Source organism: Oculina patagonica, chromosome 13 (genome assembly GCF_052425735.1).
Source record: "Oculina patagonica isolate OP01 chromosome 13, crgOcupat, whole genome shotgun sequence".
In the NCBI taxonomy this organism is placed as follows: Eukaryota; Metazoa; Cnidaria; class Anthozoa; order Scleractinia; family Oculinidae; genus Oculina; species Oculina patagonica.
In genome coordinates this window covers 31,143,762-31,160,688 of record NC_135770.1, presented here as the reverse complement: position 1 = coordinate 31,160,688, position 16,927 = coordinate 31,143,762, and the positions used below count along the sequence as shown (strand labels likewise).

The 16,927-nt window shown below is 39.1% G+C and overlaps 3 protein-coding genes and 1 pseudogene across 3 annotated transcripts in view; 1 reads left to right on the top strand and 3 right to left on the bottom strand.

Moving 5' to 3' along the window:
- On the bottom strand, nt 1–2,183 carry LOC144637136 (uncharacterized). Its single transcript, XM_078496281.1, has 2 exons — nt 2,118–2,183; nt 1–978 (listed from the first exon to the last, which is right to left on the bottom strand). Exons 1-2 carry the CDS (start codon nt 2,181–2,183, stop codon nt 1–3), a joined length of 1,044 nt encoding a protein of 347 aa, XP_078352407.1.
- Nucleotides 2,184–10,571: 8,388 nt separating this feature from the next.
- LOC144637135 (uncharacterized) lies at nt 10,572–11,466 on the bottom strand (annotated as a pseudogene).
- Nucleotides 11,467–13,209: 1,743 nt separating this feature from the next.
- Nucleotides 13,210–14,133, bottom strand: LOC144637133 (uncharacterized). The gene has a single exon (XM_078496280.1). The coding sequence runs from the start codon at nt 14,131–14,133 to the stop codon at nt 13,210–13,212; it is 924 nt and encodes a 307-aa protein (XP_078352406.1).
- Nucleotides 14,134–16,603: 2,470 nt separating this feature from the next.
- Nucleotides 16,604–16,927, top strand: part of LOC144637132 (uncharacterized) — a 659-nt gene continuing 335 nt past the window's right edge. The window contains exon 1 of the mRNA XM_078496279.1: nt 16,604–16,927. This exon is cut by the window's right edge and continues 335 nt beyond it. Within this exon, the coding sequence (XP_078352405.1) occupies nt 16,604–16,927 (324 nt within the window).

The following is a 16,927-nucleotide window of genomic DNA, read 5'->3' as shown; positions in this document are numbered from 1 at the left end:
TTATGTGTTTTGGTTGATTGCTTTAGCGCTGCGTCGCTTTCCTTTCAAAAAAGAGTTATTAGTTGTGGTTTCCCTGCTTGACCAAGCATGATATATTTCTTTACAAAATAAACCTACGCACTTTGCGCAAGAGTACACACATATATGATGAGGGTTTTGGTCACAAATAGCGACAAGGAGCGAGGCGAGCCGGCGAGCCGAGCGAGTTGTCGCGATTTGTGCCAGAACCATCATCATATATGTGTGTGCTCCCACTTGGAGACTTGAACCACTAGAAGACCCTGGCCTCTTGGTGGTAGTTGACTTCACTTCGGTGCATCCACCCCCGGTACAATCAAGTGTGCACTTTTCAGCATCGCAATCGAAGTGGCATCCCCCACCGGTGCAGTAAAGATTGCATTCTTTGACACCAGATGGACAGGCCATGTTACAGCCTCCCCCGGTACAACCAAGAACGCACTTTTCAGCATCACACTTGCTGCGGCACCTTCCACCAGTGCAGATTTGATCGCAATATTTTACACTTGATGGACAGCTCATGTTACATCCTCCCCAGGTACACGGAAGTGTGCATTTCTCAGCATTGCAGTAGCTAGGAGGCCAGCATCTGTTGCAGGTTATGCCACTCCCTGGGTCAATCGGGGTCCTGCAACCCCCCGCACAATTTCGCTGGCAGTGTTCCGCATCACAATTGAAGTGGCATTTCCCATCAGCGCAGTTTAAATGGCATTCTTTTACACCAGATGGGCAAGTCATGTTACATGCGCCACCGCCACAGTCAAGACTACACTTTTCAGCATTACACTTGCTGTTGCAACTTCCACCCAGGACGCAGTGTAGATTGCATTCTTTTACACCAGATGGGCAGGTCATATTACATGCGCCACCGGTACAAACAAGACTGCACTTTTCAGCATCACACTTGCTGTTGCATCCGTCACCATAGCAGAATTGATCACAATTGATCACAATCACAATCTAAACACCGCATTACCGCAAAAATTGGCAAATATCGCAATACCGCCCCCCCACACTTTCCCAAAAAATAACGAGTTATAACTGGTTATTTAAACAGTGCAATTGTAGCTTAAAAATGTGGGACAAAAAAGTCTGTGGGAACACACTCCTTAACAGAGCTCATAAAAATTCCATGAACAAATGCAGAGAGATCTAGAGGGGGGGGAGAGGAAACACGTCGTCAAAGTCCTAACAGATAACAGCTACCCTCTGCGTTCTATCCAGAGTTGCAAGTCCTACCACAACGCTCCCCGCCGCGATTCAAGTAACAACGACACTTCCAGCGCTAGTGCATCGTCATCGTCCAATTTGGTTGAACTTCTGTATGTCAGAGATGTCAATGACCCTTTGACGCAACTCCCATGAAAAAAAAAAATCATAAAAAAACATTCAAGGGCAAACAAGGTGAGACCGTTGCATTATTGAACGCTTATTTGGAAAGAAGAGCGAAGAGCGGTACTTCATCGAATTACCACAAGGTTGCTCGAATAGTCATTGTTTCTATTTGGACCGCTCTTCCTTAACTGAAAAACACATTAAATAGATCTTTTTTTACGAGATATTTTACCCAAAATGAAATGTAAAAACCTAAGTAGATATTTTTTATTGAAATGTTAACTTGAATATGTTTTCTATATGTTTTAAATCTACTGCGCCGGCGTCGCCGTAATACTGCTTATCTTTGCTACAGGGACATGTTGCAAAACCGTAAATGTGACGTTATGTACTTGACGTAATCAAAATCACGCAATGTGATACGAGAGGACCTGGGAACGAGGTTGCGACCTCGTGCGAATTTTGTAGTTTTCGGTCGATCTATTCAGAGTGTTTGTGTTTGGTTATTTCTCCCTACAAGACAAGGTTGCGACCTTGGACATTAATGGATTGAATTGTTGTTCTTCTGCCTGGCAACATAAACACGTGGGACATTGCATCCCTGCAACATTTTGTCACTGCGCAATGTCCCACGAAGTTCAACGAGTTGATCTCCGTGCAACATGTCGCAGGGACAAAATTGCTGCAAAATTCGTGATGCACGAGCTTGAAATCATCAGCACACACGAGGAGAAGTTTGGCTGCAACATGTCCCTGGGACATACGCCGTCTACTTTTTCTTGAGTGCGTACATATTGTGATTTTGTCCCTGCTACATGTCGCTGCGGCATGTCCCTGCGTCGCGTGTCTTAGCTTCTATTTTTTCGTATCGCACATTAAAAAACAGAGGCGCGTGTGCTTCGTCGAATAATGAAGTGCGTCAAGCTCGACATCGAGTGGAATGACATATGCATGCCACTCCAAAACAGCCGCAAGTGCAGAATGACAGGCGAACAATTAATGTCCAAGGGTTTCTTTCAACTTACCCGAAAAACACCTTGCTTTCGTCTTGTAAAACATTCGCAAGGCTGGCCGTTCCCCACAACCCGGCCGAAGAAGTATAAACAAGTTTTAATTTGGAAAGGAACATTCCATGCTATACTTGACTCAACCACTCATTTCACGGATGCCCTATCGCACGCGTGTCGTATCGCACGTTGTGTGACATCTAGCACGATAAATGGGTTTTTCGTTGGTTAAACGCACTTATGTGTCAACTAAAGAATTAACACTTACGGGTACTTAAGAAATAGCTGACGTAAATTTGTCTAAAAAGAAACGACAACATTTAACATTTAATGAATATAATGTTGACCCGAACGTTTTATCACGGAAGCTGTCACGGCGCACATGCGCATAACGGTGAAGACCAACACGGTAGATTAAAGGGACTGTCACTAGTTAACTTGAAAAACTCAAGAGCCTAAAGGCACATGGAATCTACGAATAGTGGTCCAATTTTGTTAAAATCACCGTGCCAGTGTGCTAAAGCGATAAACAAGTGATATTATTGCGATGTCATCAGGAACTTTAGATCTCAACTTGAAAAAATCGGGCTGATTTTTTCAAGTTTTGTCCTTGTGGACTCAAAAAACACCTGCAAATTATTATGGCTCCCTTCTTCCTTCAACAACACACAATTAACTTTACATCTACATCTTGATGTACTAGGTGTATTTCATGTACGAGAAGACCTATTTGCCAATTTTAGTACTTTTTACCGAAAAGCATTTTTAAAATCCTCGTGACAGTGTCCCTTTAAGTTATTACTAAACACTTTATTAACATGCACAAATATCTTTCCAGCTACGTTGTTAAAATATTAGTTTTTTAAAACACTTATTCAAAGTAACATTAAAGCTTACCTTCCTAAGTGTAGGTAGTACTGAATGAAGTCTCGACCCTGCCAGAGTCTGCCAAAATGAACGCAATCTGCTTTTATAGTGTGTTTTTTTCTCCTGTTAGGTGGGCCAAGTTCAGCAATCTGCATTTATAGTGTGTGGTCCTTTTTATTGAGTGGGTCAAGGTCAGCAATGAGTAATAGATAAATAAATATTCTTGTAAGTGTTTAACCATAAATGCCATGAATATACATAGGATCGTTTGACATGCCAAATATTGTTCCTTTCAGATTGTTTTTAATCTATTAGGTCACAAAGTCAGATTTACATGAAAAGGAGCACATCGTAAAATATTGTCCTTTCGCTCTTGTCATGTGTAACCTGCCTGTCGTTTCAACACTCTAAAACGTCGAATATATTAAAAGGCTTGGCAAAACTAGAAAACATTGTTTCTGAAACATTATTGCGGAGCCAAATGTTTCCCAGTCTAGCCCCGCGGGAAACTTTGTTGCGGAAATAAATTTTGCTTCTGGAAACAAAAACATTTCTGCTTTACGAACACAAATTGTTCTTTTTGAAACATATGTTGCCCAGTTTAGCCACTGTGGAAGCAATGTTGACTAGTTTCCAGTGCTGCTCATTAAAAAATGTTTCCTAGCAACAGTACGTTCGCGCATTTTATGCACGTGTGCCATTTTGTTCCTGAAACACTGTTTCCTTGTTTCGTTAACCGGAGAGCAAAACATTTTCCTTTTTTCCCGCAAATTTAGCCATCAAGGAAATACAAAAAGAAACAACATGTTTCTGCAACAATGTTTTAGTTTATCTAGGCCTTAAGAAACAAGAAGCTTAATCAAGCTTAAGTGCGACTTTCTAGACATATCAACCAGACAGCGGAACAAATGGAATAGACGATTTCGCTGATATTTTTCCCATAGAAAGGTCCTGGTGAGAAACCAAACGGACCGTAGTTAGTTTTTCCTAATACAGCTTCCTTTTGTAGAAATATGTCAAAAAAGATTTCACCCCAATTGGGCTCAAAATCCACTTCCGGTTTGACTGATTTTTTTGAAAGTTTGATCGCCTCGCGCGTTATACTGCAGTTGTTTATTGATCATTTAATAATATTTATAATGTGATTAGGTCTTTGTTGTATGACTGAGCGAAAAATAAAACAAATCGAGATTAATTTTTAGCCTGAAACAGGGATAAATCCAAAGGCAAAATTTGCAAATGAGTAGCGAGCGAAATTATGCAGTAAAACTCTGCCATTTCTTTCTATGTGCGATAACTTAAAATATCGTAAAAACAATTTTTATGGGTTAACTAGACACTTATCTAATAGGATATCCAAAAAAATCTCTGGGGAAAAGGTTTTTAGTAGCCCGCTTTGGCCTTAGTTTATCACTAATTTTGCCGATAATCTGCCGTTTTTGCGTGACAGCAATTGCGTGACACAGGTAGTAAACAGCGAATGAAATTATCGTTTTCAATGCATGTTTGACGCTCTTGTGAGAATTCCGTCAAATTCAACCCATGCAAATAAACTGGTCGTATGGTGAACTATTCAAAAAGGTAAAGGAAATATTAGATTTTTTCCCTTCGCCATTTCTGGAACTTTTGCGTGATCTCTACACGCTCTTGATCACAACATGCTAGATGTTTTAGTTCTGTGTTAATAGTTGCTTTAAGCTGTTGATCATTCGATCATCCACAAAAACCGGTCGTATAAAGGAAAGCATTCTCAGATCAATTATTTTACGTAATAACGAGTAAATATTGTTTGGTTTATTTCTTTGTGTGATCTGAAGGAAACAGCGCAACAATTAAATTATAAGTATTTGTCTAGTGCGATGATGTTGTTGTCGTTGTTGTTTGTTGATGTGTTGTTGTTTCCTTTTTGTCCCAAATTGCCGGTATTTTTCCCAATTCATGTCCTTTTAAGGAGAAAAATATAAAGCATAAGAAATTATTGGGGAGAATTGTATACGGCCAATAGATATCAACATTGAAGGTAATACTGAGAATTTTAAACAATTTTATGGTGTAAGACAGATAAAATATAGTAGTGCCTTTCTAAGTTACCTTACAAAATTCTATGTATTTTGTGCCCGAATAGTACGTTTTAAGGAACTGAAGCTTCGAATATGATTAGCGCCAGATTTTAACGCAATATTTGCATCAGTCCTGAATCCAGTTTCTTTGCGACCTGCAAATTGTATAATTAAATTATTTTTATTTTGATAACAAGTCCTTATCCAATTCCACACTTCGATCGATCGGTAAACACGACTCTTCGCTTTTTGCGGATAAAACAAGATGAATGCTTGTTGTTCTTTTAAAGTTAGTGCTCCTTTGATCGCAGTGACAGAAATCAGGCTACGGAGAAAGTTTCACAATTATCATGCACTGAAAATATAGCACAGCACAAGTCACTCTTGGAGTTTCATGATATGGAGAGTGAAGTAGAATTGATTCTTACTCGAGCTACGAATTTTTACACTCCTCCAAGTATCAACGTAATGACTGCTTAACCCATAGTCTCGCTTGACAAGAGAAGCATAAAATCTCAGAGGAAAATGTCCGAATGCCGAAGGAAGCTTAAGGGATAAACAAAATCTTCTCCAAGTTAATCATGAAAAGAATGGGACATTTGATTCCCGTTGGATCAGGTAGATATCGACGTCTCACTCGCTTCGAATTCTTGTCTGAATGCAGGCAATTCGACATACAAGTGCGTGTGACAGTTTTCATTTTGTTTCCATAAGGTATGTGCAGATCACTCAGGGAAATTTTTGTGTTCAATTTCCGAAGAAGAGAAGCTGTCAAAATTAGCAGCTGAGAACCTGCCTCCACTTGTCGTCGTAAATAACGAGGAGGAGGTAGTTGTGAATCAAATGAAAGAATTAAAATTCAGGATAAGAAAAAATGCAAATAATAGGTCTTTTCTAAAAGTAATTCCATAGTGGTCTTAGCAAGTGTAAAGCTGCTTTGGACAATGGAAACATAACATACATGCACAGCACCTCGAGGGGGTGGGGGGAGAGGGTACTTGGGATTTCAAGTAACGGGGATAATGGAACACCCCCAAAACCCCGAGGGCTTCCAAAAACACTCTAAAAAAATACCTGGATAAAAAAATTTACCCCAAAAATATCCCATGCCGAATTTCTGTCCATTAGATTTCTAGAAAGGGGTAATAATGGTAACACAAAGAAAAAAAAATGGAAACTCAGGGGGAACGCTCGAGTTCACATGCAAAGCAAAGGACTTAAACACCATCGTTCAAGATTAATCATCAGTAAAAAAAAAACGTTTGTTTGTACTTTATTCGCGACAATATACAACCAATGCACCACCACGAATGTTTAGATTGTTTTTTATTCCCCCAAAAAATCCCTTCTTTATTCAGAACACCCATAAAATACTTTTAAAAATTTTCCTAGACAAACAATTCCCAGAATTAAAAATTTCAAACCCCCAAAAATCCTTCCATCATTTCTGTCACTTGAAATCCCGAGTATCTCCCTTGGGCACAACACAGGGATTCTTTAACAAATTTCTGAGAAATGCTCCAGTGACACTTGATGTAAAATGTTATTGTCAGCCCTCGTTATGGGCTCAGCGATAAGCCCTCTCCTCTCCCTACTCCTTTCAGTTTTCTTATCTTCCACAGTTGTTACCTTAACCCCAGCCGGCTCCAGTTATTTTTAGTGCAAAATTTCAAGCTTAGCCCTTAAAAACAGGCTTAATAATAATAATAATAACAACTTTATTTAATGAGGGTTACACATTACAGTTAAAAACTGAAAAACCTGTGGCCCTCCCCTAGAATAAAAGTTAATACTACTACAAATATATTATCAATAAAAAAAAAAAAAGAAAACAGATAAAATAGATAAAAACTAGATAAAAATACAAACAATAATTTGGGTGTGACAGTATAAAAATTTAAAAATTATGACATGGGAAAGCTATCTAAGTCGGCATAACCTTCCTTAATAAAATTACTATAATTATGTTTAAAGGCCTTAATGCTAGTGCTAGTTCTAATATATATAGGCAAAGAGTTCCAACATTTAGTGGCTGAAACAAGAAAAGTTCTTCCACCTTCCGTTTCACGGTTATACCGAGGACAGCGTAAAGTAATATCACCATAGCGCGAGGTTCTGGTGGACATGTCATTGACACTTACAAGTCTGTTCCTTAAATACTCTGGGCATTGTCCATTTAGGCATTTGTAAATTAAGCATAGCTTATTAACAGTGATTTCATCATAAAAGGGCAACCAGTCTAGTCTCTTAAATAAACTTACAGTACGTTCATCTCTTGTTTTAACGCCTAGGATAACACGGGCAGCCCTTTTCTTTTAGAGCGTTTAGTGACGTTTCACATTGAAAAATCATCCTCATGCAACTGGAACCGTTATCTATAGGCAGCAAAAGGGGAACAAAAGGGACAGGGCAAAGGAGCGGCGAAGAAGGCAGGCCTTTGAATTTCCTTTCCTATAAGAGAGGTGGGAGGCGGAGTCTAGTTAGTACTGCTTAAAAAAAAAAAAAAACAAATAAAAACAAAGAAACTAGTACGTCCTCTCCGCCCTGCATGTCTCCGCTAAATCAACCAGTGAACATGTCTACAAATGTAATGCGTTTTTTATTTGAAACAGTTATTTCGCAATAACCAGCGATAGCGGCGGCGCTTCCCATGTTACGATAACCCGCAAAAAGCCTTCCATGGATAATTATGAGTGCAAACTTGCAAAGAAGTCGTCTGCTCTCCATCTAATATTTGAGCATTGACAAATTCGTTATACCAGCGTTTGGTGGTGACGATTATGTTTATTTAAGTAAGAGCAGTAATCGCATAATTTACATACATGTACGTTGTTGAAAGATTTAATTCCACCCTGCAAGCTCCCCTCCCCCTGTGGAGTCCTGGGACTAGTAGAGTCGTCACGTGACAAGAAGGCCGTGTACGATCGAGTTAGTTGAGTTCTTGCCATGTGTGTGTCGTAACTCGGAGTTTACACACTGTTTTCTGTATTAAATACACCACACCCCCCGCCAACCTTCTCGATCTCCCTTCCGGCCTTTGATTTGCCGCAGTCAGTTGTTGCAATAATCTCACCTCGTTTTGCCCATTTTTAGTGGCACAGCAGGAGCGGAGGTGGGCATTCGCCTTTCGTTTCCTTAAAATGGAGTGGGAGGTGGAGTCTTGTTGGCACTGATTTCAGTACAAAATAGTCAGATTTGTATCAAAAGATGAAGAACTGGTCATCTCCGCTGGATTCACCAGTAGACCGAGTTACATGTCTACCGATTTAACGTAAATATATTTGAAAATACTAACTTTCAGCGAACTGTACTAGAACAGAAATAACACTAGATCTTAAAACTAATGATCATGAATGAACGATCGTTGTGAAAGTAGGGGCATTTTTCGATGTGAACCTAGTATGCCTATTCGTTGTTTTGAGGATTATCTTATGAATTATAAAAGAAACGACAATTATTTCCCGTGTAGCAGAGCGCCCATTCACACTCTCCTTCATGATGGGTGCATGAAAAATAAATATCTTATAACTGAGCCCGTTTGAATTCTTCTGGATTGTCTTAATAAAGATAGATATACATTCAAGTGTTTAAGAGCAGACAAAACATGGTACATTTGCCTTGTTTTTGATTTCAGCTGAAGAGTAGTAAACAGCACAGCCAGCTCGCGGGAAGAGCAACACCTCAATGATAGGTTAAACATATATTCATTATAGGGTATTATAGCAAGTAAAGGTTTTACTTTAAGTACCCATTTACAATCGGAATGTGACATCTACTTCTTTTCGTGTATTTTAAATGATTAGATTATTTAAAATACAGAAATTGTGACACTGTTTACGGGTATTGTGACAAGCCGTGTCACGCAATTGTTTACATTTTAGCCGATTTACGGCAAAATTAGTGATAAACTAAGGGCAAAGCGGGCCACTAAAAACCTTTTCCCCAGAGATTTTTTTGGATATCCTATTAGATAAGTGTCTAGTTAACCCATAAAAATTGTTTTTACGATATTTTAAGTTATCGCACAGAAAGAAATGGCAGAGTTTTACTGCTAAATTTTGCCTTTGGATTTATCCCCGTTTCAGGCTAAAAATTAATCTCGATTTGTTTTATTTTTCACTCAATCATACAATAGAAACCTAATTACATTATACAAATAATTGAAATATCAATAAACAGCTGCAGTATAACGCACGAGGCGATCAAACTTTCAAAAAAATCAGTCAAACCGGAAGTGGATTTTGAGCCCAATTGGGGCAAAATCTTTTTTTGCATATTTCTTGGAAAGGAAGCTGTATTAGGAAAAACTAAGTGCAGTCCGTTTGGTTTCTCACTAGGACCTATCTATAGGCAAAATATGAGCGAAATCGATTTTTCCAATTTGTGCCGGCGAAAGGCGATATTAGTTGATTTTTGGAGAAAGCCGCACTTAAAACCGAGCGGTAATGTTTAACCACTATTTTAAGCGGCCTCGCTCTAATTAAGCTGACATGCATATTGATAACCTTCACTTCATAGAAGTAAACTTATTTTAGTAAAAAAATTTGCCTTTCAAAAATCTTTATGTCTCTAGTCATTTAGGATACTGTTTTCTGGAAAATTTGTTGGAGATATAAGAATATATACCACATGGTGACGACCTCTAGACCGAGAAGAGACGGACCACTTAATTTTTAATGGGGGGTTGGTGGCGGAGGAGGGGAGTTGGGAAATTTCTTCTGAGTAAGGTTTCTCATTCAGCATTGTAATTGTTGGTTTACCAACATAACCCCCTGCAAGATTATTATTTGCACCATCCATGTTTAGGAGGCGGAGTTTGCACCCTCAAAATTTAAATAATGATAATAAATAAATAATAATGTTAGCTTTATTCAAGTGTCAAAAAAATATTAACCTCTTACTAACCGAGCGCGAGGGCCGTACTGGGGAATATTGGCCCGAGGTCGTGGCAGTACGGACCGAGCGCAGCGAGGTCCGTACAAAAACGACCGAGGGCCAATATTTCCCAGTACGGCTCGAGCAAGCTAGGTTAGTAAGTAGTTTATTATATGGCACTCGAGCCATGCTTGTTTATTTTTTAAAAATGACTTCCGGTCACTTGCATTCAAAGGGCTTCCTCCGTAAAGTGCAGTATGATGACGCGAGCAACTCAGAAAGAACAAGCTACCACGAGTTTGAAAACAAATTTATTGATCGTGACGAAGAAGACGAATATAGAAATTGAAACAGGCATCACTGAAAGCCAGAAGGCCGCTCGGCTAACCAAACTGAGGTTTCCTGGCCATCATTCTGCGTTGAAGTTGAACGTCTCAGCTCCCCAGCGTAACTTTCGGCTTTCGTCTCTGGCTTGTAAACCGAAGTGTAAGGGTAAATTTAAAAAAAGCTCAATACAGTTCTATGAAGTGCCCACTGGATTGGAGTCGCTTAATTCTCCCGCTTCAAAAAGAGCATCTTCGACTTCGTCGTCTTCATCAATCGCCTAAGCGGCTTGCGGCTTCTTTCCTTCGCCGTACTTGTGAACTAGTGACTGACACTTCGCAGCTAGTACTCTTCTCGATTTTTCAAACTCAGTGTCGTTGAGTATGTTGAATGGATATTTCTTCTCAGGTATCGCTGTATGCTTGAGTTCGCTGAAAACTGGAAATTGCTGCTTGCTCGTACTCTTCTCCTATTTTTGCTTCGTGTGTTTATAAAAAAATCGCTGCGTGAAAAATTTGGACTCATTTGGACGGAAAGTTGGTCAAGCTCGGAAGCAGGTAGGCTATCAATTCTTTCATTTGTCATAGTATTACCTTCACGTACCTTCGATTCAATGTAGCGGGGAAGAGCTTTCATTTCAGTAGCCGTCTTCTTTTTTGTGTTCATAGTTTTCCGTTCGTTTATAAAATCGTCTATATGGCCTTCTGGCTTTCGGTGATGCCTGTTTAAGTTTCCACCTCAGAAGTTTCCCAATCTTTAAGATAATTCGGTTGAAATTCGCTTGGTAAATATTCGTTTTCTTCGTCCACGTTGTAAGCTCTGTAAAATATCAATCTGTTCGGTAGTTTCTTTACGAAGAATGAGAGTACACGTTTTCTTTTCGCAGGTTTAGTTGGAAATTTGAATTTGCCGGCTTTCGAAAAAAATACACGGCTTGGACCGTTTTCATGAAAACGGTCCGTATGGCAAAATCCCGACCGAGAAAGAACCAATCAGAACGCTCGGATTTGCCTAAGACTGGCTTTGCCATATAATAATAGCATTTATTCACCACTAGTTGGGAACACTATCTAAAGTTCTAAAACATCAATTAAAGTTACGTACATGCATATCACTATCTAAACATCTAAGATGGACATAAAATAAGCATTAAAGGTCTTTGAGCTATTCTATTGCATCCTTTATTGACATAAAATACAAAGCAAGTTCTACAATAATGGCCTTGCAATCGGAAAAGTTGCATCTTTCTTTAAGAGCTTTTCCGTGTTATGGTATAAAACAAAACGACCACATTTTCCATGGTCTAGACTCTTATAGCCCATAGAAAATGATGCCATAAAATATCCAAAATTTTGCAGGAAAACCACTAGACTAACGGCTCGTGGGCACTCGACTTACGTTATGAACATTTTATGTCGTCATTTCTATGATCTATTTACCTACTAGAAGATGGTTTTCCATGTTCTATAAGAAAATAATGCACGCTTGAGGTCTAGAAAAGCTGCTAGTGGATGCCCGAGCCGTCAGGCGAGGGCATTCAGCTGCTTTTCTAGACCTCAAAAGTGCATTATTTTCTTATAGGACATGGAAAACCATCTTCTAGTGGGTTTAGAATATAGCATTGTAAACGAGCACAGTACTTACAAGACTTGCGGCCGCTTACGGCATTTATACAAACGCACGCCACATTGGTAAAGTGAAAGTTTAGTTTATTCTTTTCTTTGGCGGCTTCTTTATAAATAAACCAAGATACCATTTCATTCATATTTCCTAATTATAGTTCTTTCTCCGACTATCAAAAGATTTTCACAAAGCCGACAAATCTAGTTGAAATATTTACGCATTCAAGTTTGGTTACGCCTACTTCAATTTCATTCAAATGAAAAATTTTCATGCGTTCGTTTCGCAGCAAGTTTTTCAAATTCGCCTCTAATTTCGATTTAAAAAGAACAAAAGTGGAGTGTTCTGTCTTCAGATTGTGGCTAAAAAAAGGTTTCTTACCTCAAAGCGTTTCTAGAGTCCGGCTTGTTTTGCTAAATAATTTCCAATCAACTTCGGGCAGTTCACGGCAAAATAGTGGCGTACATAACTCCAAAGAAAAACAACAAATTTCAACGATTCTTTCTTCATCTATCGCTTCCTTTGGCACTGTCTTACTTCCATTTAAGCAAGTAAAACGTTTCTGATAAAAACTTGCTGCTTTAAAGCATCATTTAAACAGGGAAACAAAAGAATAGAGGCGAAGTCGTTCAGCGAAATTCGACAAACAATTCGCACATCCGGGGTACCGGGCTTCTATAGTTTTCAGCTATGTTCTATAAAAAATAATGCCCGCTCAAATTCTATCGCGCGTATACAGCGGCTATATTCTAAACTCTTATAGAACATAGAAAATGTTGCCATAAAATGTCCAAAACTTTGCAGTGAAACCACTCCCCCAACGAAAAAGGTTTGAGCGTTTTGAACATTTTATGACGTCATTTCTATGATCTATAAGGGCGTAGACCATGGAAAATCTTGAGCTCAAATATGTAAATTGCTGGAAGTATTCCGAACATTGCCAGCTTGCGGTCGCTGAAACTTGGAATTTAAGAACAAACCAACATTAATGAAGAAATTTCTTCTCTCATGAATGTTTACCCGATTTGACAGCAAGAACAGTAAACATATAAGAAAAACAGTTAATCAGAGAACGGTACACGAAAGCATTAAAAGGTGTGTTTTTACGAAGTAATAGTTTTACACAACGAGAGCAATGAAAAAAGGACGACTGCGGCTCCCACTTGGAGACTGGCACCACTGGAAAACCCTGGACTCTTGGTGGTAGATGACTTGAATCCAGTGCATCCACCTCCACTACAGTGAAGTGTGCACTTTTCAGCATCACAATCGAAGTGGCATCCCCCAGAGCTGCAGTTTAGCTGGCATTCTTTTACACCAGACGGACAGGCCATGGTACAGTCTCCCCCGGTACAACCAAGCATGCACGTTTCAGCATCACACTTGCTGTGGCACCCTCCACTGGTGCAGTGTAGGTTGCATTCTTTTACTCCAGATGGACAAGTCATGTTACATGCACCACCGGTACAACCCAGACTACACTTTTCAGCATTACACTTGCTGTTACAACCTCCACCAGTGCAGTGGTGGTCACAATATTTCACACTCGATGGGCAAGCCATGGTACATCCTCCCGCGGTACAACTAAGGATGCACTTTTCAGCATCACACTTGCTGTTGCATCCTCCACTAGTGCAGATTTGATCGCAATATTTCACACTCGATGGACAGGCCATGGTACATCCTCCCCCGGAACAACCAAAGATGCACTTTTCAGCCCCACACTCACTGTTGCATCCTCCACCAGTGCAGATTTGATCGCAGTAATTTACACTCAAGCGGCAGCCCATTTTACATCCTCCCCTGGTACAATAATGTGTGCAATTACCATCATTGCAATAGCTAACAGTACAATCGATGCAGTAGTTGTCCCTTTCCGAGTGGACTGTGCTCCCGGTAAATACAAGTGACAACAGAGAGACGATCAGTGGTAGCGCCATTTTTTTAAGGGCAATCTGACGAATAATAGTAGAATATAACAATAATAAAACAATATTTCTAATGCACACCCTCTTTGCGCTCTCCATGCTACTAGCATGCTTTGTGAAATTGCATCAACCAGTACATCGTAGAAAACAGTTTTTAAAAATGCTGTTTTCGTGTACGTGTGGACGGGCGAAGACGATTCAAAACGGGAACGTGTTGACACGAGTTATTTTTTTGAACGGGGAGGGAAATTCCGTTACGTGTAAACAACGCCAGAAATGACACGTGCCGGAACGCATGCCTACTTTAAGGTTAATACACACGGGGAGACATGTGGCAGGGACGTGTACGTAGCTGGGACAAAATCATGTGTTGTTCACACTGAGGGGACATGTAGCAGGGACTTGAAGAGGGGACATGAAGCAGCAACAAAAACACAACATGCCCCCACACAAGCTAATGTAGCGGAAATATGTCCCAGGGATATGTTGCAGCGACAAGTCCCCCTTGTGGACCAGCGCCCTAGAGTGTGTAACAATAGAACGCGTGTAACAATAGATAGCAGATACTTTCTTATATATAGACGAAGTAAAAAGGCGCATCTATCATTTAAATTTGATATGTTAACTATCAACTAGTCTATATATTAATATAAAAAGAATAAAAAAAATTCTCGGTTTTTGATATAAAAATGTGTGTTGAAATAGAAAGTGTGTAACAATAGAGTGTGTAGCAATGAGGAGCCCAGGCTCCTGCTAAGAGCTCTATATCCCGCTAGATTTGTACGTTTTGTGAACTACGCGTTTCAGCTACTTTCAGAGTGTGTTTCACATCAATCATAAGATCAGCCGAATCAATAATTTGTATTCCGTTCAAATCGGTTGAGGGCTTCTACATTTTTTACCCGAAAGCGCCATACACAACCTATTGCATGACCGAGCGCTGATCGTAAAATAATAAAATATCTGAAGACCGTTATTATTATTATTATTATTATTATTATTATTATTATTATTATTATTATTATTATTATCTGTATCCAGCTAGATTTGCACATTTTGTTTACCACCACTTTCTGGTGGCATGTTGCTTTGCATGTACAAGCGTTGCGACCTTTAAAGGTTTCAAATGTCGTCTTATCTTGCGTGACTGATCATGATCACCTTGTGTTATCGAGAAAAAAAGATTGTAACCAGTTAAGAGGCTCCGACTGAGAATATGAAGAATCGTTGGACAGGCTGGGAAAATCGAAAATCTTGAAACTTTGCCTGAATAACACCTTTGGGGAACTATGTTCGAAAATATTATTCTCATCTTCTAAGAATTTATAGTTTTCGAGAAATTAAGAAAAAACGAAAATAACGGTTTTAGCTCATTAAATATGCAAAAAATGCGTAAAAATGGCAAAGTTCTCGATATTCCTATAAGAGCAATTTTCAATGCTTTGAATCGAAATAAACTTAGAATAATAGCTTGACCCTTCTTCTTTCGGGCAACATAAACTTTCAATTTTTCCGGCTATTTTTTGAGGTTTCCTTTGCCTTTTAAAATATTGCTTTATCGAGCACTTCGGGAAAGGGCACAAATTGAGAAACTTTGGAGGCCGAAATCTGATTCGCATAAAATTCGGGTGATGTTTTTTTTGCCGTTTTCTGTTTATCGTTGCCATTGAAATATCGATTATCTTAAAAAATATATTAAATCAAACTTAAAACAATATGGTGTAATTTTCCTATCGATCCGAGTCAGGGAAGGTCGCTAAAAGGCCAATTGCAAATGGTCGGTACGGTCCAGAAAAAAACTGTATCGAGGCACCTTATCTGAGGGTCTAATTGGGGGTACCTCAATAACACTAAACACATAATTTTTTGGCTTTGTAACATGAAACAGTCTAAAATTTCAGGCATTCTAACATTATCAGTAAAAAATTAACTGTAACAGTAAAAGTTCTCCAAAAAGAAACAAAAACCGCTCCAAAAGGCCAATATTACTTTGTTTAAAAAATACTATTTACAAGGCTAAAAAGTTATATCAACAAGGGTTTTTTAAAACATTTCGTAATAAAAATTAACGGTAAAAGTAAGCGACTTTTCGACCGATCTTCGGTCATTATCAAGCTAAGTGTAAGAAATAAAATTTGCATAGTTATATATAACTACAAAGAGGTAAAAATGTGTGAGGAATATTAATGAAGTAAAAATATGTAAGAATGTAAGTAAAAAGAATTTACAACGTAGTTGCTAAAAACAATAAAAAGGCATGCAAGGCTAATAAATAAATAATGATAAAAAGAAATTATTTAAAAACTTTCGCACGTATAGAGTCAGATTGTACATTGAGACTAGGTCTCAGTTCGTGGATAAAAAACATTTCAAAAACAAGACAATCAAACTTCGTTTTACACTTCTTTAAAATCGAAAAATTCTTGGTTAGATCCTTAGGGGCCAAAGAATGTTCCTCGCGATAATGTTTTCCAATTGATGACGACGCGTTCTTGTGCTCATCGACGCGTTGGTGCAAGTGCCGGCGCGTAAAACCAACATAACCTGCATCGCACAGGTCACATTTAAAATGATAAATAAGGGATTGTTGGCTTACGACCGGCGGCTTGACTTCGCGTATTTTGAGATCTCGCTCGATCTTATGGCTAATGAAAACCGGTTGGATGGCGTGGTCGATTTTAATTCCACTATAACACGCTTCATTGCCATCAAAGCTTCTGAGCAACCTGTTCCTTCACCGACCGACAACAACACTCCAGAGCCCGTTCGGGTTGTATTACCATTTAAAGATCAATCTTCAGCTGATTCTCTTCGCGCGCAACTGAAAGATCTTGGCCAAAAAATCGACCACGCCATCCAACCGGTTTTCATTAGCCATAAGATCGAGCGAGAT

Bases quoted from the DNA above. Each gene is read 5' to 3' on its own strand.
- LOC144637136 (XM_078496281.1), bottom strand. From the start codon at position 2,183: ATGCCGCAGCGACATGTAGCAGGGACAAAATCACAATATGTACGCACT. The intron at 979-2,117 runs GTATGTCCCAGG...TGCGGTGTTTAG, and splicing joins CTCAAGAAAAAGTAGACGGC to ATTGTGATTGTGATCAATTG.
- LOC144637133 (XM_078496280.1), bottom strand. From the start codon at position 14,133: ATGGAGAGCGCAAAGAGGGTGTGCATTAGAAATATTGTTTTATTATTG.